This window comes from Pseudonaja textilis, chromosome 12, assembly GCF_049901715.1.
Source record: "Pseudonaja textilis isolate UNSWEBS1 chromosome 12, rPseTex1.2, whole genome shotgun sequence".
Classification (NCBI taxonomy): domain Eukaryota; kingdom Metazoa; phylum Chordata; class Lepidosauria; order Squamata; family Elapidae; genus Pseudonaja; species Pseudonaja textilis.
In genome coordinates this window covers 16,722,689-16,749,540 of record NC_142001.1, presented here as the reverse complement: position 1 = coordinate 16,749,540, position 26,852 = coordinate 16,722,689, and the positions used below count along the sequence as shown (strand labels likewise).

The window sequence follows — 26,852 nt, the reverse complement described above, 5'->3', positions numbered from 1 at the left end:
GAACTAGGCTCTTCCTCCTGGTTGACGGGATCTATAAATGCCACGTTTCTTCTTTTATTGTTCCTCTTTTGTATTTTTCTGCTGCAGGAGCTGGCTCTGCTATTATTAGCATAATACAGGTAGTCCCCGGCAACAGTTCGTTTAGTGACAGTTCAAAGTTGCAAAATGTGACTTACGACCGTTTTTAAAAAATAGTTAATGACCTTTGCGGCACCCCCTACGATCACATAACCAAAATTCAGATGCTTGGCAACTGGTTCGTATTTGTGACCGTTGTGGTGTCCCAAGGTCACATGATCCGCTTTAGAGACGGCCTGACAAGCAAAGCCAACGGGGAAGCTTAACAACCAGGCTACTAACATCTTAACTGCAGTCATTCACTTAAGAGTAGAGTAGAAAAGAAGAGAAGAGAATATGAAACGGAATAAGGAACAGAACAGAATAGAATAGAGAAAGAATAAGGGAAGAATGGAGCAGAACAACAAAACAGAACGAATAAGGAAAGAATGGAATGGAATAGAAGAGAAGAGAAGATGAAATGGAATATAGAATAGAATAGAGAAAGAATGAGGAAAGAATGGAACAGAATAGAATAGAATAGAGAAAGAATAGAGAAAGAATAACGAAAGAATGGAATGGAATAGGAATAGAATAAGGAATAGGAATAGAGTAGAGTAGAATAGAATAGGAAGAGAATAGGAAGAGAAGAGAAGAGAAGAGAAAAAGAATAACGAAAGAATGGAATGGAATATGAATAGAATAAGGAATAGAAATAGAGTAGAGTATTGTAGAGTAGAGTAGAGTAGAATAGAGAAAGAATAAGGGAAGAATGGAATGGACAAGACAAGACTAGACTAGTCCTTGGAGGTCTTCTAATCCATCCCCTGCTCAAGCCGGAGATCCTTAAAGCACGTCACACAAGTGGCTGTCCAGTCTCTTCTTAAAAGCCTCCAGTGATGCAGCATCTACAACTTCCGGTGGCAGGCTGTTCCACCGATTAATTGTCCTCCCTGTTAGGAAGTTTCTCCTTCATCCCAGGTTGCTTCCCTCCTTGATCAGTTTCCAACCACTTATTTCTCGTCTTGCTTTGGTGCTTTGGAGAATAATTTGACCCCTCCCTCCTCTTTGTGGCTGCCCCTCAGAGACTGAAACGAGATGTGTGAGAACCCTATTCAGGATTGTCCATCACCGGCATGTTAGTTCAGAGCCTGGCACCTTTGGGCCCGTGTTACCCGCACGACGGAATGATCTTCCTAGTAAGGCCAACGCTTCAGCAGCTGTTGAGAAATAACAGGGAAGAAATACACACAGCCTGTTTTCCAGCTTCTGTTTTGAGCGTGTTAATCCGTGGATGTGTTTCATCACGCCTTAACGTCGCTTGTCAAGTTCCCTTACTAACCTTCAGGTTCTGCAAGTTTTGCATTTCTCATTTGACCTCCTCTCTCCGCTCCGTCAGGAATCCCTACTTTTAATGAGATGCATAAATAAAGATCTTGCCTTTTGTAAAATGCTAGAATAGCAATACGCAGCCAGGTTCCCGCCTTATTGCACAGTAAGTAAAATTACAACAGGACCGGCGTGGGACATGCCGGGAAATATTTAATAGCTTTGTTTAAAGGAGAGATCGACATATTTTTACTGAAGCACTTTCTCGATCGAAATGGTTGTAAGTCACTTTTTCCCCGGTGCCGTTGAAACTTTGGATGGTCCCTAAATGAACTGTTGTAAGTCGAGAACTACCTGTCTTGATGTTCCAGGTTCCAAGTGAACTTTTCCTTAGTGGGGTTGGAAGAAATATCCATCTGGTTCAGTTCCAAGCCAGGAGAAAGACACTGGAGACATGGAGGCTGATTGGAAAGATGGTTTAATGATGAAGCGGAACTACCAAGCCCATGGTTCTGGTACAGCTGACCACATGGAGTTTGAGAGTGAGGGTTTTTTTATACCTTCACTTGGGCTTTGCACTTGAGCTTCCTGTTCCTGTGCAAGAACATGTATTCTATTGGCTGTTGTCAGACTCTCATGGGGTCATGTAGGGGTCATATTTGTCTGAGCTAAGCTTGGTTGAATTTTGGGCTGATGCAATGAAGAGGCTATTGTGGAATTTGCTTATGAATAGACCTACCTATCTCTTAAGTTCTGAGGGCTGTTAAGAAAAGTGGGGGCTATTAAGAGTGCTTCCTGCCTCTACAAAAGAAAACATGTTTCTCCGTTTCTCATCCAGGGAAATCTAATGTTATGCCTTTTTAAATTTTTTCTCAAAATATTTCGTTCCTCTAGGAGAGGGGGTGGGTGCTAATGTTCTACCTTAGAAAGGAATTTTGATTCTATTTCTTTGTTACAGGGATGGAGACGAGGAAGCTCATCACCGCGACTGACAACCAATATTCTGGCATGCTTTTGAAAGCACTGGACGAGCAGCGAGGCCTCGGGCTTTTCTGCGACGTCACTGTGATTGTGGAGGACCGCAAGTTTCGAGCCCACAGGAACATCCTTTCGGCTTCCAGCACTTACTTTCACCAACTCTTTGCCGTGGCGGGACAAGTTGTGGAGCTCAACTTCATCCGGGGGGAGGTTTTCGCGGAAATCCTCAACTACATCTACAGCTCCAAAATTATTCGGGTGCGATCGGATTTGCTGGACGAACTGATTAAATCGGGTGAGTTGCTCGGGGTCAAATTCCTCGCCGAACTGGGCGTTCCTCTACAACAGGTGAAGAACATGTCGTCGGAGGCCAGTGCCAGCTCTTCGGAGGTGCCCATCCTGGAGGGAAATGGGCCCAAAGCCCAGAAGACCCCAGCACTACTTGAGACCCAATCCATCAAACTCGGGAAACCTATCATTACAGAATCCTTTTCTCTATACCGGGAGCCGTGTGAATCCACCAAGATCACCATTAGTGATTCGGAGGATGAGGATGTCGACGACGATGTCATTTTCTGCTCTGAGCTGGTACCGTCTAAGGAGCGTTCGGTGGAGACTAAAGTCATAACCCAGATCCCGCCTTGCCCAAATCCCACTGGGTCTTCTGAGGTAGCCAGCTCTACCAACAATCATTCTCTTCCTCAATCGGTGGCACCTCCACGGCTTGACTCCTCGACTGTTCTTCTGAATCCGGCCGAAAACCAAAAGCCTCTTGATGTTCTTCCTCTCCCAGCTCCAAAGACCATGACTCCAAATGTTGTCGTGCTCAATGCATCGCAGGTTGGCGTTGCTCCGGGGGTCAGTTCCTCCCATGAAATAGAGGTGTTGCCAATTCCCGAAGAGAACCAGCAGCCGTCCACCAACGATTCCTTAACTGACATGGAGACCAACGTCATCGATGAAGAAGAGGAAGAAGAAGATGTGGAAGACGATGATGACATCCTCGGTTTATCCAGTCCCGGTTCGGCAAGCAGCAGTTCTCTGGTCCAGCAGCCCACAACTCCCAAGCCTGCTGTTGCGGCCGACAGCACAGCCGCCCAGAAGAAGCAAGTGGTGAGCTTTCCGCCGGAGCCCATCTCCCAACCCAATGAGTTCAAGATCCTGATCTCTGACGTTCTTTCCGGAGGCCTCAAGGACACGCCCCCAAACGTCGCGCCGAAGCACATCACTGAAGGGCAGAAAACTATCACATTAGACAAAGCAACGGAGATTGAAAGCTTGTCCACCGGCTGCAAAGTTTACGCGAACATCGGTGAGGACACCTATGATATTGTCATCCCGGTGAAAGACGAGGCTGACGGAGAAGTCCACCTGGACAACATGCCGCGCACCTCGGGCAATGACCCTAACCGCAAGCGCTTGAAAGTCAAGCATGACGATCACTACGAGCTGATTATGGACGGGAAAGTCTACTATATATGCATTGTGTGTCGGAGGTCCTACGTCTGCCTGACGAGTTTGCGGAGACACTTCAACGTACATTCCTGGGAGAAGAAATACCCCTGTCGTTACTGCGAGAAGGTTTTCCCTCTGGCGGAGTACCGCACCAAACACGAAATCCATCACACCGGTGAGCGGCGGTACCAGTGCTTGGCTTGCGGCCAATGTTTTATCAATTACCAGGTGATGGCCACTCACCTTCGATCGGTTCACAGCCAGGATCCTTCAGGGGAATCCAAGCTGTACCGTTTGCATCCGTGTCGGTCGTTACAGATCAGAAATTACGCATACATTTCAGGGAATTCCAACAATATCCCGGTCACCAATGACAATACCCTGGTTTATTCTGGCACTCCTTCAAAAGAAACCCCTCAGGAACCGGTCCCGAACCAACCTGCGAAGCCAATGACTTGGGACGACATCTTCGTCCCGCAAGCAAACGAATCCCTCTTTAAACAAAATCCTTCGGACGGCACCTCCGAATTTGAGTTCGTGATACCGGAATCTTACTGAAGGTTGTTGCTGAAAATGGGGAGGGGGGGGAGGGAGAATAGTTTGTTTCGTTATCAAAAAGGGGAGGAAATTTTTTGTGGTTGTTGGATGGTTTAAAGGAAAAAACAAAAACAAAACAAAAACCAGAGTTTTCTCAACGGGCCGCTTGGCAGCATCTAGAGAGCATCTCCTATTAACGGAACACGTCCACGTGCTTCTTCTTCGACCTTTTAGCCTATGGTTGTGTGTTAAAATTAGATAATGTGTAACTTTTGAACTTGTGAACAAAACAAAAATATTGGTCAGGAAATAAAACGATACTTGAATACAGGTTACAAGGCGCTTAGGAAGTTAGGCGTTTCAGCGTTTATTCATACGGATCAAAATCTAAAAAGTTACCGTTTCCCCCGTTAGGTGTAGAATAGCAGGAATATATATCTCTTCCTTGAACCGCTTTTTATTTTCATGTTAGCACTTTAATGCTGAAAGGGGTTCCATTGTGACTACAAAACAGACACACAGCTAAGTTTTCTTGCTGATGGGAAGCAGGAAATGTCGTCCCCTCACCCCTCACCCCCCTTTTAAAAACAGAAATCGGTGCGTTCCTGCAACTGAACATTATAAGGGTCCAAATCGTGCTTGCTCTTCACGAAACCAAGTTTTTAACGGCGAAAGAGGCGTAAGCCATTTCTTGTTGGCTTTTTGAGATAAGCAATTGTACGTGGTTGGTAATGCATGTGGGCCATCCTTAAAAGAGAAGGAAGACGCTTTCTCCACGGAAAACATTAACACCCATTTCTTATTATCCCCAGGGATTAAGATAACTCAGTGGCTGGACCATTGTATTTCACCATTTTTTTATTTTTTTATTTTGGACTCAGTAGAATAGATGGAAAACATTACAAGATCAGGATCTTTTTCTACAGGAGAAGAAGGTTAGCCATTTGGGATGAACCTTAATTCCCCCCCCACCCCCCGTCTTATTCCCTGGGAGGAAGAAAAATATTTAGAAATCTAATTGTGTAGATTTCTTCCCGGAACAGTTCAGAAGCTTCCTACCAAAGCAGCCTTGCAAATGATGGGGTGTGTTTTTGTTGTTGTTGTTGTAACTGAGTGGGTAGTTTTTTTATTTTTTAAAAGAGAGAGACTGGTTAGTTTTTTTTTTTTTTTACAGCAGCCATATGGAGAAGGGGTCGACTATTTTTTGGAGTGGGGGGCTAGTCGCGAGTTTCCTTTTGTGGTCATGCTTTCCTTTCGTTGCAAATTGGGAATATACTTTTCCAGTGCTCTGCGATAAGCAAGGTCTCGATTTGAGCAAATAACAACAAATAAGTGGTCAAGAGTTTGTTGTTGTTTTTTCTTGTGTTTCAAACAACCTCTTGCCTTGTTTTTTGTAAATTATAATATTTGGAGTGGGTGTTATAGAAGGTTGAAAAGGACTGTGATGAATAAAATTAGCTAGCAATTGGTGGTTTGTCATGGAAAAATCTCCTGTCCTCATCACTTTAACTATTCTTTTCTTCCTTCTTCTTTTCCCCTTTTCCTGAAGTCTCTATTTTGTATTCAGAGTAGTCATTCCTAGTCCTTAATTTTGTGTCGTCGTTTTCTTTCTTTTAACATCGTTTTCAGCCAGGAAGTGAATGAAATTCCACTGTGAAGTAAAAATGAAAAATCATGTACGAAAATCACAATGGAAAAAAGAGCCGATCGTGTTTCTAATAATGGGAGAAAGAGAAGCGAATGCCTTTTTTTTTTCTGTAGAGTTGAGACTACGTTTGATTATGGCTAGAAGTTTTTTTGTTTTTGTTTTTTTTATAAATGGAAATGATCTTTTGAAATTGGCATTGCATACTTAAGTGAATAATTTGTGGGACTTTATTAAAAGAAATACCCTCACCGTTAGTCGATCTCAAGTATATTTTTGTCCTCTTCAAGAGACACTGATGTGTCCATAGCATTTTATAAGCTAAGTGAAACTTAACTTCCTTCAGCTGTCCATAGCAAAAGGTGTTACGTTTGCTAAGTAACCTACTATGTTGCTGTATGTCCGTCAAACTTTCAGCTTGGACGTGCTACTCCCCCTCCCACTCAGAAAATCCCGATAACCATTAATTAAATCAGTGCCTGTTGAAAGTGTCTTTTTTTTTGTTTTAATTTGCAAACCGAAAGGCGAAGTTTCAAAACTGTTTATCTTGTTAGAAAGACAACTCTGCGTTGTAGTTTGGTTTTCCTAGGAAGAAAACTCTCAAATTTCCGAAGTTAAGGGGATCTTATCACGTAGACTTAAAGCCTTTTTGCTTTACGGTGTTGAAAATATTTTGATTGACACCATTTCATGAGTGTTGGTTTTTTTTATTAAAGCAGCAGTTTCTCTCTTTTCCATTTTTGTAAAAAGATCGTGGCAACAGCTCTGGAAAGATTGCCTCTAAATTCCATTACTAAATGAATTGTTTCTTCCTCCTCCCCCACCAAAAGAACCTCACACATTTACTAAAGAGATGAACGTGAAATACATCCTTGAGCAGAAATCTAAAGCGAAAATGGTAACAGTAGGTTAAGTCATTCCAAGTAGGTCTCTCTTGGCGCAACGATGCTTGATTTTGTGTTCCGCTTGAGTTTGGATGTACCAATGTTATAAATTTTCCCTGCCCTGAACAGAGAATGCAAGAATCCCTATTTTTTTTTTTTATTTCTTGTTAGGTTCCCCCTAAAAGAAAACTTGCATGCAATATAACAGGATGAAAAAATTAGCAGTCACCAATGGTGGGATTCAACCGGAGTAACAACCGGTTCACTTCCAAACTAGTAGAATCCCACCAGATTGTCACATTTTCTGGATCGTTGTGGAAAGAGATATTCTGCATCGGAGAGAATTCAGATAGCCATGCCTGCCTGAAGTTTGTATAAAATCCAATATTTTACCACCTTGGGGGGTGGGGTTTGCGCAGATATTTCTGAGTTATGAATTCGTTATTCTGGGGGCAGGAGAGTGTGTAAGAAAGCTCGATTCCTTTTTCAAGGGTGGCTTTGCACCTAACATGCATTCCTGTATATGACGAGATTAATAAGGAAAAAAAATAATCTACTTGATTTAATTTATTTCCTCCCGAAGCATTATCACTTATTAGCAAAACGAAAGATGCAAAAAAAAGGGGCAGTGGTTTTATTTCAACGACTGTTTTTACAGAGCGGTATTATTATTTTATTTTTATTTTTAATTTTATCAATACAGTACTGTAATGTATATAGTTGTACAGCTTTTTTTCCCCTTAACATACCTTTTCTGGGAATTTGTTGTTCTGCTTTTCATTAACCAATACTTGACTTTTAGTCCTTAGAGCTTTGTATGGCAAAATAAATAAATAAATAAACCCTTTCAATTCTGCGGAGGTGCAAATGTTTCTTTCTTTTTTTTTTTCTTTTTACAATCATGGCATCCTTGTAATTTGGAATCAAATCTCTTGTCCTTGCGGGATAAACTGAAAGGCATCATTGCTTAAGTCCACGTTGTTGGTCGAGATATGTGGTTACGATCCTAAACCAGTCTGCTCACCGGTGGTTTTATGTATACAGCTAGTCCTCGACTTAACAACAGTTCATTTAGTGACCGTTCTAAGTTAACAAATGGCACTGAAATAAGTGGCTTATGACCGTTTTTCACACTTAATGACCGTCGTGGTGATTCACTTAACAGCCACAGCAAGAGAAGCCATAAAATGCAGCAAAACTCCCCTTAACTGTCCCGCTTAGCAGCACAAATATTGGGCTTGGTTGCGGTCATACGCCAAGGACTTCCTGTACCAGGTAGTCCTCAAAAACTGGTTGCTTAGCTACTGAAGTTACAACCAGTCCAATAAAAACGGCTGCAGGATTTGTGTCTGGAACAGACAGAACAGAAGGATTAGGAGCGACATGATAGCAGTGTCCCCGTATTTGAGGGGCTGCCCCAAAGAAGGAGGAGTCAAGCTATTCTCCAAAGCATCAGAAACAACAAGAAACAACGGATGGAAACTAACCAAAGAGAGAAGCAACTTGGAATTAAAAAGAAAAACTTCCTAACAGTGTGGACAATTAACCAGTGGAACAGCTTGCCACCAGAAGTTGTAGGTACTCCATCACCGAAGGTTTTAAAGAAGAGTCTGGAGACAGTCACTTGTCTGAAATGATATAGGTTCTCCTGCTTGAGCAGGGGGCTGGACTAGAAGACCTCCAAGGTCCCTTCCAGCTCCATTCTATTCTACAAGAGGGACTTATGGCCAGATGTGAAGTTCCGATGGTCAGGCTCTCTCTGCAGTCAGGTTTGATTAAACTTTGGGTGTTTGGCAGCAACACGGCTGCATTTGAAGGCAGTTTGCAGGTTCCCATAGTCACGTGATCACGTTTCACGATGATTTGGCTCAAAACGGACACTTTTGTTTTCGGCAAAACTGCACCCGGAGAGAACCACCAGTTCGTTTTAAGGGCTGCGAGGTTTAAATTCATGACTGCAAATTGGCTTAATGTCTGATCCCTTTTACAGCCATTATAAGTCACGTCCACAATGGACAGGCTCCGTTATGGTCACAGGCTAAGGAATTTACCTATACTTTTTTTTTTTTGAGTTTGCAATGATGTTAAGGCATCAATTTGAGGCCCCCCAAAGACTCTGGAACCCATCTACGTAATTGCCATTGATTTGGGGGCACATTGGTTAAAATTACACATCTCAGTTTTCAAAGTCGTTAAGATGAGAAGTTTGGGAAATGGCACATGCATGAAACTATCATCTGTGGTCTTATAACAAAAAGGATGGTTTATTTGCAATTTTGCATCGTTGCATTAATCACAGACATATCTTCCCTTACCCACTCTCTAGACTAAGCCACGGCTCCTGTCAGTCACACTGCCTTTAATGCATATTGAGCAATGTTTAATCTAGAAATGCCCGTAAAACACCCCACTTTTCAGATGCACAATCTTTTTTCCCCACGTCATAATTTGTGCTTCCCAATTTTTCAACAAAGCACCTCTTCTCTCAAGCGTGCATCAAGTAAACTGAATGTGCAAAGCGGTAGAAATACTCATTTATTCATGCTAAGTTTCCGGGTGTGAACATGCACACTCACACACATATAAAAGAGGCACCTGTTTAAAGTCTTTTCTTTAAAGAAACCTCCGATTTAGATATAATGGCTGTAGCTGTTGATGGGACCAATTTGTTTTTCCGTACCAGGCTGCTGCTAGGTGGAGGCAGAAAGGGATTGCTAGACTGCCTGGGAAACTGTCACAGATCATTGAAAAGAAAGATCACGTGGCTGCAGCAGCAGCACTTGGTAGTACCAAAACAGTCACAATCTTTCCAAACTTTCTTCCCTAAAGGAGTGATGGGTCTTGGATTTTGAACACATTTCTGTATAAATTAGCCCACTTGAGGTACCTTGGTTCAAAAACAGTTGCCCTACGAGGCAATGTTTCATCCAGTTAGAGATCACCACAATAAGAGTTTCAGTAGCATATAGTTTTCCCTGTGGCTGGGGAATTCTGGGAGTTGAAGTCCACCTATCTTGAAAGATACCATGGTTGAATAATACCGGGATAGCTTTTATTTCAAAGAAAAGAAATCTGGTCTTTTTCCAACACAATACCAATGAATCTACCACTGGGTGTCAGGATTAGAGCCGACTCTTCAATCAGCAGCTCTGAAATCCATAAACCACCCTGCACTCATTCTTGGCCATTTGCAGATTAGTCGTATGGCTATCCCTCCGCTCTCCACACCTGTTTTAAAGAATTAATTCCACGCATTCCAACTCTTTGAGACTTCCTTTAAAAGAACAGCGGAGAAATGGTGCCCCTTCGGCAGAGGTTCCAATTCACAGAGTCATCCGGGACAAATCGATCAAGCTGGCAGCTACCATCGGTCGATCCAAGTTCTGCTCCCTGTTGTGTGTCCATTTATCCAAGTAAATAGGATTGTATGGGTTGCAGTTGCCCTCCTGACTTCCTTGAGACGATGTCAGTTTTGAGAAAATGCTCAGCGTGGTCCCTCCAATAGTTTAACCAAATTGCCCATTTTCGGAAGGCCCGAAGATCTTCCTGGATAGCCAACTGCTATCTTTAACAAGCAATTCACTCAAAGGGACCATGAAAAAAAAAGCAACTTCTTTTAAAAAAAAGAACAGGCCAACGGTTAAATCTCCCACCATCATTTAAAAACAAGCAAGGATCCGGGGCACTTTTGAATCCCTCTTGTGCAGGGATCTCCAAAATTGGCCACTACTTTAAGGTGTGTGGGCTTCAACTCCCAGAATGCCCCAGCCAGCCGTGGGTGTCGGAAGTCTGGACGTCTTAAAAAGTTGTCAAATTTGGAAACACCCTCTGGCTCAAGAGCGATGGACGCGAGAAAGGAAACTGAGGAAAAGTCCGGCCATGTCCCTTCGTTTCTTCCAGTACAAAAGATTTGCGGGAAGTTCGAAGGGCTTGCGTCCTCTTCCCCTTCTCTCAGTCTTTACGGCGAATAAGGCGGCGGCTTTTCAGAAGGTGGAAAATACGGTGGGGAATAACGAGGGGGAGCACCGGTCGGGGACCAGACCAAGCTCGGCGAGGGCGGTAACGAGAGCGGATCCTCCGGAAGGCCGGATGGGCTGGAGGTTGCAAAGAGGCTGGAATGCTACAAGGGGAACGGAAGACAGACAGAGAGAGAAAAAAAAATACAGAATAACAGACAGAAGAGATCTTGGAGATCTTCTAGTCCAACCCTCTGCTCATGCAGGAAACCTTACACCATTTATATGTACACTGAGAGCTTATGCACAGGAGGCAAATTCCTTGTTTTTCCAATCATACCTGGCCAATAAAGAATCGTGTTCTGCTCTGCTCTGTTTCTGTTCTGTTTCTGTTCTGGTTCAGTTGTTCTGTTGTTTGGTTCTGGTTCTGCTCTGGTTCTGTCCTGTTCTGTTTCTGCTCTGCTCTGTTTTTGCTCTGCTCTGGTTTTGTTCTGCTCTGGTTCGGTTCGATTCTGGTTCTGTTCTGCTCTGCTCTGCTCCTGTTCTGTTCTATTTCTATTATTTCTACTTCTATTTCTATTTCTCTTGGAATAAAATACAAGTTAATGTTAAGTGAATCTGGCTTCACCTGTCCGAATGGTACAAAAGAGGAATCACTTGATACCTCCCCCCCGCCCGGGCTGCTGCAACTGTCATAAGTACATGCCAGTTGCCAAGCCTCTGAATGTTGATCACATGACTGCGGAGAGGTTGCAATGAAGTGAACGATAGCTGCAGGCCGCCTTAACCAGGGCTATTGTAACTTCAATGGGTTGCTAAACTTGTAGAAAAAGCTTTCAATGAAAGAGAGTCTGCTCCCAGCTGGATGGGAATGAAGAAAAAGCTATCGCCTGGGGTATTGTACCTGGAAGTCATACGCTGAATACGGTGGCAGGTGAGGGGTGCTGTGATAGGTGTTGTATGAGGCCACCTGGGGTCGAGAGTAATAGGACACAGTGGGCCGGGTGTTTTCGACCGTGCACGTAAGAGTAGGATGAGCGGGAATCTGAAAACAAAGAAGAGAGAAGACTCTATGATCTAATCAGAAGACCTCGTCCAGGTCTCCCCAACCTGGTACCCTCTAGATCAGGGGTCTTCAAACTTGATAGCTTTAAGACTTGTGGACTTCAACTCCCATAATTCCTCTTCCAGTCATGTTAGCTCAGGAATTCTGGGAGTTGGAAGTCCACCAGTCTTAAATTTGCCAAGTTTGAAGACCCTTGTTCTAGATGCTCCGGGCCCAAACTGTGATAACCCTTAACCGGCGTAGCTAATGCCCTGGTTGGGAACAATAGGGATTGTAGTTTTAAATCAGGGCTCTCCAAAATTGGACTTCAACTCCCGGAATACCCAGCCAGCATAATTCTCAAGCATGGACCCGAAGACAAAGCCACTGAAGGAGGTAGGGAGTGATGGGAAGGAAGAAAAACTCAAATACAAAGTAGGAGGTGTAGGAAGCGGACCAAGGGTCTGTCATAAAATGGCTGAGGAATTCTGGGAGTTGAAGTCCACAAGTCGTAAAGTGGCCAAGATTGGAGACCCCTGCCTTATGGTGTAGTTTTCTCTAAACCCAGTTACTTCCTGCTTCCTTCCGTCGTAAAATGAGCCACAACTCGCTGCCTTCCTTAGCAACAGAATTTTTGGGCTCAGTGGTGGTCATTAAGTTAAGAACCACCTGGATAGAAAACCACTGAGATGTTTAAACCCACATTGTCAGTCTATTATTAGTTTAGCAATAGCAACAGCACTTAGACTTATATACCACTTCACGGTGCTTTACAGCCCTCTCTAAGCGGTTTACAGAGTCAGCCTGTTGCCCCCAACAATCTGGGTCCTCATTTTACTTACCACAGAAGGATGGAAGGCTGAGTCAACCTCGAGCCAATCAAGATCGAACTCCTGCCAGTGGGCAGAATTAGCCTGCAATACTTCATTTGGTTTGTCTAAAAGCCTCTGAGATGGAACTAACTTCTTACCGGCATTCAGACTTACCATATCTTTAAAACCACCCAAAATGGCCGCCGTGATGATGCCTAGAACCAAACCCAAGATATTCAACACCGTTGCCGACCACAACAAATGGTAGAGATGGACGATATCTTGGCAACTGTTCACATCGATGAATTCATAATAACCGCCAGAAATTTCCAATCTGATGGACCAAAAGAAGCAAACGTTCTCAACGGCATCAAAGCTAAACCACCCAGCTTCCTACATTTTTTAAAAAATAACTATGGCAGAAAAGATGGTAAAACCAGGCTGTTCACATGGACGACTTGATTTACAACTGCGAGGGGAAGGCTCTGTCACAGTCGTAACTAGAGAACAACATGTCAGATTGGGAAAGTAGATGAATAAGACTTCGAGGGGGCCCAAACGACCATTTTGGGGGGCATCGGCTAACGAAGCAAACCAGGTTTGCTTGTGGAGGAGGACCTGGCATTTACAGTTTGGCGTGTACTTTGTGTTGTGGCCTGTCGGCAGCAGAATCAGATGAGGAGGGGGCATAGGAGTCAAGGACAGCATCAAGGCAACCTGAGAGCTCCGAGAGGAAGAGGAAATGGAGCTGTCAGAGAGAGAAGGAGACAGACAGAGCCTGGGCCATCCATCAGCCCTCAGATGGAGAGTCAACAACCCCCAAGTCTGGAGGTGGTTGAGGAGAAAGAGGAACCAGTGCCTGACACACGGATGCACAGAAGGCAGAGGAGAGGAGAGCAGTGGAAATCTATGGGCCGGTCCTTGGGACGGAAGAGCCACTGCTGCTAGCGAAGCCCCCCTAGCTCTGGGGGGAATAAAAGGCACACGAATAGATGTGGCAGACAACTATTCATTTTCTGGCTGGACTTGTTAGCCTGCGGTGAGATAGAAACATTTTGCCGGGGCTGCTGGCGCTCCTAATAAAGGAATCTTTGAGTTCACTTCAGAGGGTTTGTCATGTTTGGGGATCTGGGTCAGAACACTTTGGCTACCAAAACCAAATCTGAAAGGACGAGAGAGACTTGCTGTGGAGCAGTGGTCACCAACCAGTGGGCCGGGGACCACTGGTGGTCTGAGAGAAAATGCTGATGGTCCGCAGAGAAATGTCACCCCCCAAAGCATGAAACCCAATCTCAAACAGTCTTTCCCTCCTTGAGAGACTGCAAAGGTCTCTTAGCTTGAGACCCGCCACGACAAATTGTTGGGTGGCATTACGGTGCCATCTGTGCCACTCACCTTCCGCAGTGGTACAAGTCACAACAAAAACAGGTGTTGGTTCTGATTTTGGGAATGCAGGAACTCCGAGGCTGCGGGTGGCAAATGGTCTGCGGGAAAGAGAGAAGCAGCGAAGAGGCCCTTTTGGGGGGAGTATGCAGAATACCAAGAGTTGGAGGTCTTCTAATCTAACCCGCTGCTTAAGCATTGGTGGCTAACCTTTTTGGGCTCCCGTGCCAAAAATTGTGTGCGCGCTTGCACGCACACACACATGTGCCAACACCCAGAAGGCAATGCACGGCCCCCCCCATGCCCCTTACACATGTCCGTGCAATACCCATCCCCCACTGCCTCCTTACCTACATTGCGCCTCACAGCTGATTTTCAGTCGGTTTGAGGCCTTTTTCAGCCTCCCAAAGGCTTGAGGTTGGCTTCTGCAGGCTGGAAATTAGCCCCATTTTGTCACTTCCGGTATTTTCAGAAAAAACAGGAAGTGACAAAACGGGGCTAGTTTTAGGCCCGCAAAGCCTGCAGAAGCCTTCCTCAAGCCTTTGGGAGGCCGAAAAAGGCCTCAAACCTGCTGAAAATCAGCTGTGAGGCAAGCACCTGCACAGTGGGGTATGCATGGTTCTGTGTGCCACCTTTTCTAGCTTTGCATAATTTTTCTTATTGCTGTAAAGGAACCCTTGATGTGGCACACATCGGATACATTTAACTTTGGCCCTGCATACAGCAAAGCTAGCATAAGGAGGACCTCTCACTGGACATCCAAACCATTTTTGATAAGGCGTGACTCCTGGGAAGAGTATTTGGTTCCTGGTTCCTCCCGCCAACAACAATAAAAGAATACAATACAATACAGTGAAGTGAAATAAGGTAAAGTAAGGTAAGGTAAGGTAGAGTAAAAGTAAAAGAATAAAAGAAAAGAATAAAATAAAATGAACAGAACAGAACAAAATCATAGCTACATTTCTAAAGAAAGAGGAAAATTTGGTTCCAGAGAGATTAAAAAAAAAATCAGGCTAACTTACTTTGGGCTGAGTTGTACTTTTGGCATAGTAGTGACAGCGTCCGGCATAAAGTGGCCTCAGGTCCTGTAAAAAGAAAAGTCTTTTTAAAACAGTTCAAATGGCCATATTTTGCCAACTTCCCACCCTCTGGATCCGTACTCACGATATGCCTGGCAGCAAACACGCCGTCCACAATCGCGCAGCAGAAAGCAGCGATGACGCCGAAACTGATGAACACGATGGAGGCAACCAGCTGTGGGAAGCACAGGGAGAAAAAAGTGGTCAATTCCAAAGGGCTGGCGTGTCATCTGCAGCGGGCAGCCTGTGATGACCCCAGAGTATCTCAGAAATATAACAAAACCCAAAACGTAGCTAAAAGTCCTTTAATGCCTTCAACTTGGCTTCACTGTTTAATTGGCCACAGTGGAGGACTAAACTATTTTCTTTCTTTTTTTTTTAATATAAATTTTATTTTGGTTTTCACAAAAACATAATACAAATCAAACATCTCTTTTTTGAGAATAGCATGATCCCGGGTTATCACTTCTCCAAACAGACACAAACTCAATGTCATATTCGTCTTTGTGTTCTATTCCATATCTTATTACTATTTTAACATTTTTGAGGAGTAAACTATTTTCAAAATAACATTTCAAAGGAAAAAAAAACCACAGTTCAAATTCAAAGAGCCGATAACGAAGCAAAAACCAAAAACAAACCGCATTGAATAAAGTTCCACGACAGACCAGGATAGATAATTGCCAACTTCAGGAAGATAGCCAGGGACAGTCCATTGGAAGAACACCAACCTTCTTTAAAACAAAAAACCTTCTTTAGGAATAAAACGCTAATTTGTCTCCAGCGTCTGTTAGCACGCAGGTCCAAACTCTTATGCAAATCTCACACCTGCAACCTATGAAGAGGATCACGGCCCTCTCCTCCTGAGTAGACCACATTTTACCCTGATCCTCTCCTCCCTGCGTGCCCTAGGATGGAGAGGGGATGGGCCTGGGTCCTCCTTTGACTTCCCAGTCAACCTCTGCCCTTCCCCAGCCTCCTCCACCACCACCTCCGGAGCCACATTTCCACTCCCTGTCGGCTGTTCCTCCTCTTCCTCAGAGTCAGTCTCCGCCAGGGCCATGACACAGCCCTTCTTCTGCCTCCTGACACACTCCAAGAGCTATTTGAAGAACCCACCAGCATTCCTTGCCGCGAGCTTTTGGAGAGCAGCTCCATCGAGGGTAAAGCCTACGCCGACTTAAAATGGTTCATTTAGTGACCGCTGAAAGGGACAACTGCACTGAGCATAAACTCACACCAACAAATATTTCAATAACTTTTATCCCAGGAGCTACTCAATTTTGTGTTTGTAAGTTGAGAACTAAGGTAAAGGTTGGGACCTTACAGTTCCCCTCGCACATACGTGCTAGTCCTGTGATGGTGAACCTATGGCATGTATGCGCATTGCCTTCTGGCCACTGTTAACACATGTAATATTAAATACATAGTCCCTTTATTATATTTTTCTGGTATGATACCCAACAGAAATATTTCTGGTTTTAAATCTATGTGTTCCTTTATCATTTTTTCTATCCAAGTATGTATTTTTAAAATCTAGGAGCTTTGGTGGTGCAGTGGTTAGAGTGTAGTACTGCAGGCTACTTCTGCTGACTGCCAGCTGCCTGCAATTTGGCAGTTCAAATCTCACCAGGCTCAAGGTTGACTCAGCCTTCCGAGGAGGGTAAAATGAGGACCCAGACTGTTGGGGGAAAGAGGCTGACTCTGTAAACCGCTTAGAGAGAGTGTACTGTAAAGCGGTATATAAGTCTAAATGATGTTGCTGTTGCTAGCATTGTCTTAAATACCTCTGTTGGGCATAGCTTTCTGTGGGAGGTTTTTGTCTTATCATGTATTGATTTTTTTCTCATCCTACGTATCTTTTGGAGCTCTCAAGAATGTGGAATTTGTGTCTTGCTTGCCTATGTTCTCATCATTTGGGTGAAAAGGCAATTAGTTTACCACAAGGATGTATCTACTAACAATTTGAACAGCTTCACAACTAGACTTCTTTAGTTCCTACTATCATGATGCAGAGGTGATATTCAGCCGGTTCTGACCAGTTCTGGAGAACCGGTAGCGGACATTTTGAGTAGTTCGGAGAACTGGCAAATCCCACCTCTGACTGGCCCCGCCTGCATCTATTCTCCGCCTCCCGAGTCCCAGCTGATTGGCTGGGTCTCCTTTTGTTGCCCTGCAGAGGAGAACAGAGCTGGAAAGCAGGTTAGCGGGGGTGGGGAGGGAATGGGATTTTGAAGTAACTTCCCCCAGGAGTGGGAGGGAATGGGGATTTTGTAGTATCCTTCCCCTGCCTTGCCCACTAAGCCACGCCACATCCAAGCTATGTCCACAGAACCGGTAGTAAAAAATTTTGTGAATCCCACCACTGCCATGATGGTTCCTACGTCCCTTGGTGATGGCACCAACCTGTTCTGAGACACGGAGACAGAACACAGAGGAGTAGAACCCTGGAAGAACAGCTGAGAATGCAACACGGAACAGAACAATAGAGATTTGTTCATCCCAACATCACTTCCTGGTCAACTGGTCACTTAAGGGAATCTGGCTGCCTGGCCACACCTCATTGGCCTCCTGGACACTTGCTCTTACACCTGTGTTACTATCCCCTGATGGTCCACCCCAAGGTACTAAATGTTTCCATTTATATTTTTCTTCCTTTTTCCCGTGACGAAGCACGATTTTGAATGACAGTTCAGAATCGCAATCAGGGAGAGAGAGGAGAGGAAGAAAGAGGAGGAGGAAGTGAAGCCCGTGGATGGGGTTTGTTGTTTCATGGTGGTTTATTAGATGTTATCATGGTATTGTCCCGTAGCACTGTCTGAGACAGTCCAGAGAGGGAAAAAGAAATCCAGATAACCGTTCAGGGTTGGTTCTTTCTCCTGGCTCTCCGTTTTTCAGCTCAAGGGGAGGCTCCCCCCAAAGTACCTCTGGCCATTCAAACGAAGCCCAAAGATGGCGTCTAACCAGGTTAGACGGATCTGCTTTCTTTCTTTCTCTCTGGGTAAAAATCACACAGCCTCTCTTTGTTCATGGCAGTTGATGACATAATCCAGATTCTAGGCTCTTCTTTCCAGTGGGGGTGGGGGCAGGCAATGGATGGATTGAGGACTGGTTAAAAAGAGGTCAAAGCCACCCTTGAGTTGATGAACCAAGAGATGAAGGCCCTATCTGCACCCATCACACCCCTTCTTCCCTAAACTGCACCAAGGAGAGTAGCCATGGAAACCGGCTAGAATGCTCCCCGTTGAACTAAGAGATGCAGAGACTTCAGATACAATGGATGGATCTGGGATGCTAGGAGTTGACAGAATTTCCCTTCTTCACATGAGGAAACCTTCCCTCAACCCCCTCCAGGGAAGACACAACATCAAGTGCCTTGCCAGCCAACTGGAGGAACTTCTCTGGGCCAAAGATTTTTTGACTATAAGAAATAGTAAAACAACTTCTAACTGGCCTATGGAAGGGACCAGTGGTGGGATTCGATTTTTTTTTTTTTACTACCGGTTCTGTGGGTGTGGCTTGGTGGGCATGGCAATGGAAGGATATATGCAAAATCCCCCTTCCCTCTCCACCCCACTCACCTGCTTTCCAGCTCCGTTTTCCTGAGCAGGGCAACCAAAGAAGACCCAGCTGATCAGCTGGGACTCAATGGGAGGCAGAGAAGAGATGGGGTTGGTGGGGCCAGTCAGAGGTGGGATTGGCCAGTTCTTTGAGCTACTCAAAATTTTTGCTACTGGTTCTCGAGAACCGGTCAGAACCGGCTGAATACCACCTCTGTAAGGGACCCACTTCCTGAGTTTATATAACACACTGGATTATCAAATAAGCCCAGCTTGTTCATGTTAAACCAAAACCTACTCTTCCAAGCCAAAGTAAGGTTAAAACCAACAAAATGCTATACCTCGTACAAATACAGTTGCTGGGCCTTTAACAACCAAACATGTGTTAATCGTTAGGGGTTTTGTTTGGAGGGGGGAGGGGCTGTCCAGAAATTTTAAAGAAGTTAGGAAGAAGTGCAGAGTTATCCTGTGGTAAGATGGGCGGCCAATAAATTCAGTAAATAAAAATAAGTAGTGGAAGTATTGTACGTGGCACAAGAGCCAGATCTAACTTCCTCATCTTCCAGTTGAGTCAATCAAGTAGTAGAAAGGTTGCAGTTTAAGAAGCAAGAAAGCTGTTGCTCACCTGAGTCAACAGGTGCCAAGTTAGATGGACTCCAGGTGGGCAGGGGGAGTAGAACTCCTTAGCATCAGAGCGTGTTAATAATAATAATAATAATAATAATAATAATAATAATAATAATAATAATAATAATAATAATAATAATAATAATAATAATAATAATATAGAAAATACTAATGCTCTGATGGTCATTTCAAAAAATCCTTTCTTAGTGAGCACCTAGAAGCCAAGAGGAACATATGTGCCAAATGTCAAGTTTGTAGGCTTTACGGCTCTGGAGATTTTGTGATGGTGTGTGAGGGGTATATTTCGCTTTTATATACAGAGTGAGATTCCCTACAGAATCCTTTCTCTGGGAGCCTGAGTTTGTGACTTCAATCCCCAGCAAAGATATTAAGCAGAAAGTTGTCTGAAAGCTCAGGGTTAACTCTCTGACTCATCTCCTCCTTGATCAGGAATCAAGTGGCATTCTTCCTAAGAACATCCCTTCAAAAATAGGCTTCGCTAGGCAGGGTTTGAAATATCCGGCCACGGTTGATCTCAGCCAAGAAAGTCCGCCTTCCGCTTATAGAGGAGAAATCAAAAATAGTTGGAAGAAGTCATGAATGCTAGTTAATTCAGTGATTTCAACACCCCTCATTAGTTTCTGGTGTGTTAAAAATACAATTTGAACCCACTGGTGTATAATATTGCATAGTTGCTTAATTGGGCGAACGTCTCAGTCTCTGTTTTGAGTTTTTTTAAAAAAAACAACAGAAAGAGAAGGGGTCATTCTGAGATCACTGGTCAACTGATATGAGAACTCTGATGGAACAAGGAGGGCTTGTAACCCAATCTTACTTCCTGCTTAACTTAACTGCTTAATTTCCTTGCTCTTGTCTCCAGCCAACTTCTGGGTTCTGCAACAACAGGGGCAAACAGTGAGCTGTGGCTGAAATCTTGGCCCACGCTAGGTGCGCTGAAGTTTACGTGATTCATAGTTTAACAGAGTTGGAAGGCACCTTGTAGGTCATCTAGTCCAACCCCTCGCCCAAGCAGGAAACCTTACACCATTCCCAACAAATGGCAGTCCAATCTCCCCTTGAAAGCCCCCAGTGGTAAAGCTCCCACAACTTCTGAAGGCAACTTCTGTTCCATGGATTAATTGTTCTCACTGTCAGAAAATTTCTCCTTATTTCCAGGTTAAATCTCTCCTTGTTCAGTTCCCCATCCATTATCCCTTGTCTGGCCTTTGGGTATTTTAGAAACTAGCTTGGCTCCCTCCTCCTCCTCTCTATTGCAGCCCCTCAAAAATTGGAAGACCACTATCATGTCTCCCCTGGTCCTCCTCTTCACTAAACTAGCCATGCCCAGTTCCTGCAACCATTCATTGTATGTTTGAGCCTCCAGTCCCCTGAATCCTCTTGGCTGTTTTTCTCTGCACTCTTTCTAGAGCCTCGACATCTTTTTATAATGTCCAGTCTCTTCTTGAAAGCTTCCAGTGATGAAGCTCCCAGAACTTTTGAAGGCAACTTCTGCTCCATGGGTTGATTGTTCTCACTGTCAGAAAGTTTCTCCTTATTTCTAGGTTGAATCTCTCTCCTTGTTCAGTTTCCATACATTATTCCTTGTCTGGCCTTCAGGTGCTTTGGAAAATAGCTTGACCCCTTCCTCCTCCCTGTGGCAGCCCCTCAAATATTGGAAGGCTGCTCTCCTGTCTCCCCTGGTCCTTCTCTTCCCTCGACTAGCCAGGCCCAGTTCCTGCAACCATTCATTGTATGTTTGAGCCTCCAGTCCCCTAATCATCCTGGTTGCTCTTCTCACACTCTTTCTAGAGTCTCCACATCTTTTTTACATCTCTTGTGGCAAGCTCTGAGATATTGGAAGGTGCTATCATGTCACCCCATCCTTCTTTTCCTTAAATTAGACATATCTTCTGTCCATCCATGGTTTCCTCAGATGTCTTTCTCTCTCGTCTTTCTTTCTCTATTTTCCTTCCTTTCTTCCTTCCTCTTGCTTTGGAGAATAGCTTGACCTCCTTCCTCCTCTCTGGGGCAGCCCCTCAAATACTGGAAGGCTGCTATCCTGTCTCCCCTGATCCTTCTCTTCCCTAGACTAGCCAGGCCCGGTTCCTGCAACCGTTCATCGTATGTTTTAGTCTCCAGCAAAGGCTGGATTATGTCATGAGTTTCACTCAATACACAGAGTTCAGTATTGAGATGGTCAGGTGGGTCATTTTCATTTTCAAGAGGATTAAGCTGTAATCTTGGCTTGTGACAGATGTCTACTCTTGAGTTATAAATTGCTTTGATTAAGCAGAGGAAAAAAGCATCTCTCCATGTTACGGAACTTCCTGCTCATCAAATTAAGCGTCAAAAAAGAACGGCAGAATAACCAGGCAGAAATGTCAATTTCGGAAGTAAGGGAAGCGAAAGAAAAAATGTATTAAAAAAAAAATTATGTCACACAAACAGAGAAGTAACTTCCCCAGCGGGAAACGACTTACCATTTGTCTTTTATTTTCTATCAAATTGGATCCGATAATGCCAAGGAACGATCCAAAGCCCAGCTGAAAGGGAAAAGATTATTTTTAAAAAAAATTACGTTCTGGCCTGGAAGTCAGTTGCTTTTTCGGCAGAGTCAAATTTGGAAACAAGAGTAGGAAGGAAAAGCATAAACTCACGTCAACAAAATAGTTCAATACTTTGATGCCGGCATCTATGGGAACACGGACGGATCAGGCAATATATGATAATATAATTATAAATATTTGAGCTTATTAGTTTTCTCCTGGTCAGCTAAGACTGAGCCAGTTGAGTCGGTCTTAGGGAAAAATAATGGGGATTGACAATTATGGGGAAGCACAGACCTAAATATGTATACAGGTAGTCCTCAACTTACAATAGTTCACTTACTGACCATTCGAAGTTACAAAGGCATTGAAAAAAGTGACTTACGACTGTTTTTCACACTTTTGAAGAAGCATCTTCATCAAAATTCAGATGCTTGGCAACTGATTCACGTTTATGACGGTTGCAGTGCCCTGAGGTCATTTTGCAACCTTTTGACAAGCAAAGTCAACAGAACACAGAATAAGGGACCTAGTAGGTTACCTAGTCCAACCATTCCCCTCCGCCAATAGGCAAGCCAGTTTCATTTTACAACCGTGTTACTCACTGCAGCAATTTGCTTAATAGGCGGCAAGAAAGGTGAAATGGGGAAGAGTTCGCTTAACAACGGTCTTAGTGCACTTAGTGCCAACTCAGTTGTGGCCATAAGGCAAGGACTAGCTGTATGACAATTGATGGTAAATATCTTTCCCCTGATTCCATTTCTTTGTCCTTGGCCTGTTCCAAAACATCAATCATTCCCTTCCTGCTGTTATGTTAAGATTGTTCCTGCTTAGAAAAGAGGACGAAGGAAATGCTTCGGACGTCATACGAACACAGCAATTTTCTCTGCCCCGAAGAAACTTTGCTATTCTGGGCATCGTGTTAACATCCCTGTTACTCCCACTTCAAACCATCGTTAATTGCTTGTAAGCAGGGGTGGGATGTTATCGGTTCGTCCCGATTTGGGCAAACCCGTACCAAACCGGTACTAAAACCACTCTATAAAGCCTTAGTAAGACCACACCTAGAATCCTGCATCCAGTTTTGGTCACCACATTATAAAAAAGATGTTGAGGCTCTAGAAAAAGTGCAAAGAAGAGCAACCAGGAGGATGAGGGGACTGGAGGCTAAAACATATGATGAATAGTTGCAGAACTGGGCATGGCTAGTCTAGGAAAGAGAAGGACCAGGGGAGACAGGATAGCGATATTCCAGTATTTGGGGGGCTGCCATTGAGAGGAGGGGGTCAAGCTATTCTCCAAGGCACCTGAAGGCCAGACAAGGAATAATGGATGGAAACTGAACAAGGAAGAGATTCAACCTGGAAATAAGGAGAAACTGACAGTGAGAATAATCAAGATCCAGGATTTTTTCCCCAGTCTAAGAACTCTATACTTACAATAGCTCCGGGGTAGTAACCCCCAACGGTCACGTTCTGAGTCCGTGTGGTGGCAGCGAGGCCCACGGTGAGAATTAGGAGCGAGACGATGAGGAGACTCACGGTGACATAGAGCGAATTTCGCTTCCTTCTGTTGAAAGACCCTAGAAAGAGACACAGAGCGATAACAATAAAAGGACGGGCCTGTTTCTGTCAAGTAGTCCACCAAGAGGCCACTTCCACCGGCCACGTGTTCTGCTCAACTTCCCTGAGGGAGTCCTAAAAAGATTCTTTCTGAACATCTATGGAGGCTCTCAATCATCCAGGAGGTTGAAGAGATGTTAACAATGTGTACAAACGTGTAATATAGGTCAAAAAGCAAATGGACCTTCCTTGGGGATTTTTTTTTTCCCTTGAAAACATTTCACTTCTCATCTGAGAATGTCCCAAAGGTGTTTTTTTTTCCCCAAGAGGCAACTGGACTTCCTTGTTTTTCTTTGAAGATGTTTCGCTTCTCGTCCAAGAAGCTTCTTCAGCTCTGGCTGGAAGATGGGGAATGGAAGGATTGATACTCCTTGCAGAGAGTTGGTCATTTGCATCCTTTTAGAGGGTCGTTGAGGCCACTTCACACCCATTTGCACTACTCAGGTGACACAGATAAACCTCCAAGTGGCCTCAATGACCTTCTAAAAGGATGCAAATGATTGACCATCTGCAAGGAGGATCAATCCTTCCATTCTCCACCATCCAGCCAGAGTTGAAGAAGCTTCTTGGTTGAGAAGCGAAACGTCTTCAAGGAAGAAACCCAAGAAAGTCCAGTTGCCTGTTGAAAAAGCACCTTTGGGCCATGAAAGAAGACTTCTGAACATATTACATGTTCGTACACATTGTTAACATCTAGTTATGGATTTCCAGTGTTCTCCACTCTAGTTAGAGCAGAGGGACAAGTTGACTTTCACCTTTTACAAGGAAAACCTTCAACATCCAAAATCAACGTTCTACCAACAAAAGGTGTTTTTATTGTTTTTATTCTCCTCCCCCCCCCCTTTGAAAAGAACAACCTAAAGATGATAAAAGGATACGGGGGTTCAGGGGCTAAGACGCTGAGCCTGTCAGTCAGAAAGGTCGGCAGTTCGGCGGTTCGAATCCCTAGTGCCGCTCCTTGTCCCAGGTTCTGCCAACCTAGCAGTTTGAAAGCACATAAAAAATGCAAGTAGAAAAATAGGGGCCCCTTTGGTGGGAAGGTCACAGCGTTCTGTGCGCCTTCGGCGTTTAGTCCTGCTGGCCACATGACCACGGAGACGTCTTCGGACAGCGCTGGCTCTTCAGTTTTGTAACGGAGATGAGCACTGCCCCCTAGAGCCGAAAATGACTAGCATGGATGTGTGAGGGGAACCTCTACCTTTAAAGATGATAAGGAATCCTGGTTTTATACCATATGATGGTTTAGTTGTCAGAACCAAGTTCAAACCTAGCTTCAAGCTTGAGGAAGCTCTTTGGATGATTCTAGGCCAGACTTCCTCTCTCCTTCCAACGTATCTCACAAGGTTGTTGGTGTGGGGAAAAACAAGAGGAGGGAGAGCTGCCTAAGTCACCTTGAGCTCCTGAAGGAAAGGCTGGCCATAGATCTAATAAATAAGTTTAATGAATGACAGAACATCTAAATATTAAATCACAGAGGAGGAACATCTCCGGCTTCTGCAATTCAGATCTGTGCTGGCATTCTGGCTTTCTTCCCACTTTCAAACGCACCTTAAAACCACCTGGTATATTTCTATATTCAACCTGGTGGGTCAGGTGCACCTGTTCTCCAGAATTCTCCAGACCAACGGACCCCATTTTTACTGGCTGGATGCCCTTCCTGTTGCCATTACGAAGTTATATTCAGCAGATATATTCTCAACGTGCCCAGAGAGAGGAATATCTGCCTCTGCCTAGGATCGAATTCACAGCTTCCCCGATTGTGAGGCGAGAGCTCCACCTCTAGGCCACCCCTGCACCACTCATAGGGAAATCCACTTATGTTACCCCAAAAATGAAGATTGGGGTTCTCAGAAGGTCCGGAGAACCGAATCTTCATCCCAGCTCCTACAAAGCAGGGGCTGTGAAGCTTTGAGACAACTTTCTCTAGAAGGTGAATGGTGGCCACATATTGTAGGTCACCGACCCACAAGGTGGCCAGCTGGGTTAGGTTCACTCATCCCCTGAAGAAACCACAGAACAGGGACGTGAGAATGAAAGGGACCAAGTCAGAGGTGGTATTTAGCAAGTTCTGACCAGTTCTGGAGAACCGGTAACAGAAATTTTGAGTAGTTCGGAGAACCGGCAAATCCCACATCTGACTGGCCCCGCCCCCATCTATCCTCTGCCTCCCAAGTCCCAGCTGATTGGCTGGGTCTTCTTTGGTTGCCCTGCACAGGAGAACGGAGCTGGAAAGCAGGTTAGTGGGGTGGGGAGGGAACGGGGATCATGCAGTAACCATCCCATAGGAGTGGTGAGTGAATGGAAACTTTGCAGTAACCTTCCCCTGCCATGCCCACCAAGCCACACCCACCAAGCCACGCCAAGCCACGCCCACAGAACTGGTAGTAAACATTTTCGAATCCCACCGCTGGACCAAGTGACCAACCCATCCATGATCTGAACCCCAAAAGCAACAGCTAACTTGGGGTCTCCCCTTCTTTTGCTATTCCAAAAGGGAAAACAAGGAAGGAGAGATCATTTTAAATAACTGGGAGGAAAGGAAAGCACCCTAGTTCTGAAGAGAGGAGGGGCGGTGTCACCTTTCATTGGGGTGCTTTCAATTTTGCGGGCCAGCTCCCTCCCTCTTTCTTCAAATGCTTATCTATTTTTGGCACTATCCTGAATTTCCTGGGAAAGCTCCAAGGGGCACAGAGGGGGCTTGCCCCCATCATTTTCTCCCCCCTCCCCACACGCACACCGTGCAAGAGGACCATTGCCACCCAGGAAACTCTTTACACTGGAAACCCCTTCACGTTCAGGCCAGCTGCTCCAAATCCAGAGATTTAACCCTCTCCCTTATTTGGAGCGGGGGAAGGGAAGCGGGTGTCTTGGAAATTGGGGGGGGGGGCAGGAAGAGGTGGAACGAAGGGAAAGGGAGAGGGTGAATAACCCCCCCTGGCCCTGAAGCCATCAACACACCTCTCCAGCTGACCGAGGGACCCCAAGAGCGCGCCCAACCGACCTCTCCAATTACGCACGGAGCCCGGGCGCGCTTTGCCCCGCTGGAAAAGGGCCCTCGGGGTCTCGCCCGATCCTCCAGCCGGGCCGCCCTTCTGCCTCCCCGATCCCTCACCGTCCTTGCCAGCCACTCACCGAGCGAGGTGGACAGCGGGATGGCACTGGAGCGCGGCGGAGCCAAAGCTTGGCGCATGGCGGTGGCGGCGCGCCTCCTCCAACCGTCCCCGGCACGAGGAGCCGGCAAGGCGCGCACAAGCTACCGGTCGCGGAGCATCCTCCCCGCAGCGCTCCCGGTCGGCGCCGGCGGCTTGTGGCGCTTGCGCGAGGCGGGGGAAGAGAG

The 26,852-nt window shown here is 45.1% G+C and overlaps 2 protein-coding genes across 5 annotated transcripts in view; one reads left to right on the top strand and one right to left on the bottom strand.

The window, feature by feature from the left end:
- Positions 1 to 7,740, top strand: part of ZBTB33 (zinc finger and BTB domain containing 33) — a 13,796-nt gene extending 6,056 nt beyond the window's left edge. For both annotated transcript variants that reach the window (XM_026702909.2, XM_087941113.1), the window contains exon 2: positions 2,345 to 7,740. In XM_026702909.2, coding sequence (XP_026558694.1) covers positions 2,345 to 4,377 — 2,033 coding nt within the window. In that variant the 3' untranslated portion in view covers positions 4,378 to 7,740. The remainder of the gene's footprint in view (positions 1 to 2,344) is intronic.
- TMEM255A (transmembrane protein 255A) lies at positions 5,888 to 26,852 on the bottom strand. Of its 3 annotated transcripts, none has more exons than XM_087941127.1 (9): positions 26,648 to 26,840; positions 23,333 to 23,475; positions 21,828 to 21,890; positions 15,246 to 15,335; positions 15,104 to 15,166; positions 14,094 to 14,182; positions 12,873 to 13,032; positions 11,746 to 11,886; positions 5,888 to 6,007 (listed from the first exon to the last, which is right to left on the bottom strand). In XM_087941127.1, exons 1-9 carry the CDS (start codon positions 26,703 to 26,705, stop codon positions 5,942 to 5,944), a joined length of 873 nt encoding a protein of 290 aa, XP_087797253.1. In that variant the 5' UTR covers positions 26,706 to 26,840; the 3' UTR covers positions 5,888 to 5,941. The 3 variants fall into 3 exon arrangements, with proteins under 3 accessions (XP_087797253.1, XP_026558700.1, XP_087797252.1); XM_026702915.2 differs by lacking the exon at positions 5,888 to 6,007 and adding an exon at positions 9,126 to 11,005; XM_087941126.1 differs by lacking the exons at positions 5,888 to 6,007; positions 21,828 to 21,890 and adding an exon at positions 9,126 to 11,005 and having other exon boundaries at positions 26,648 to 26,852.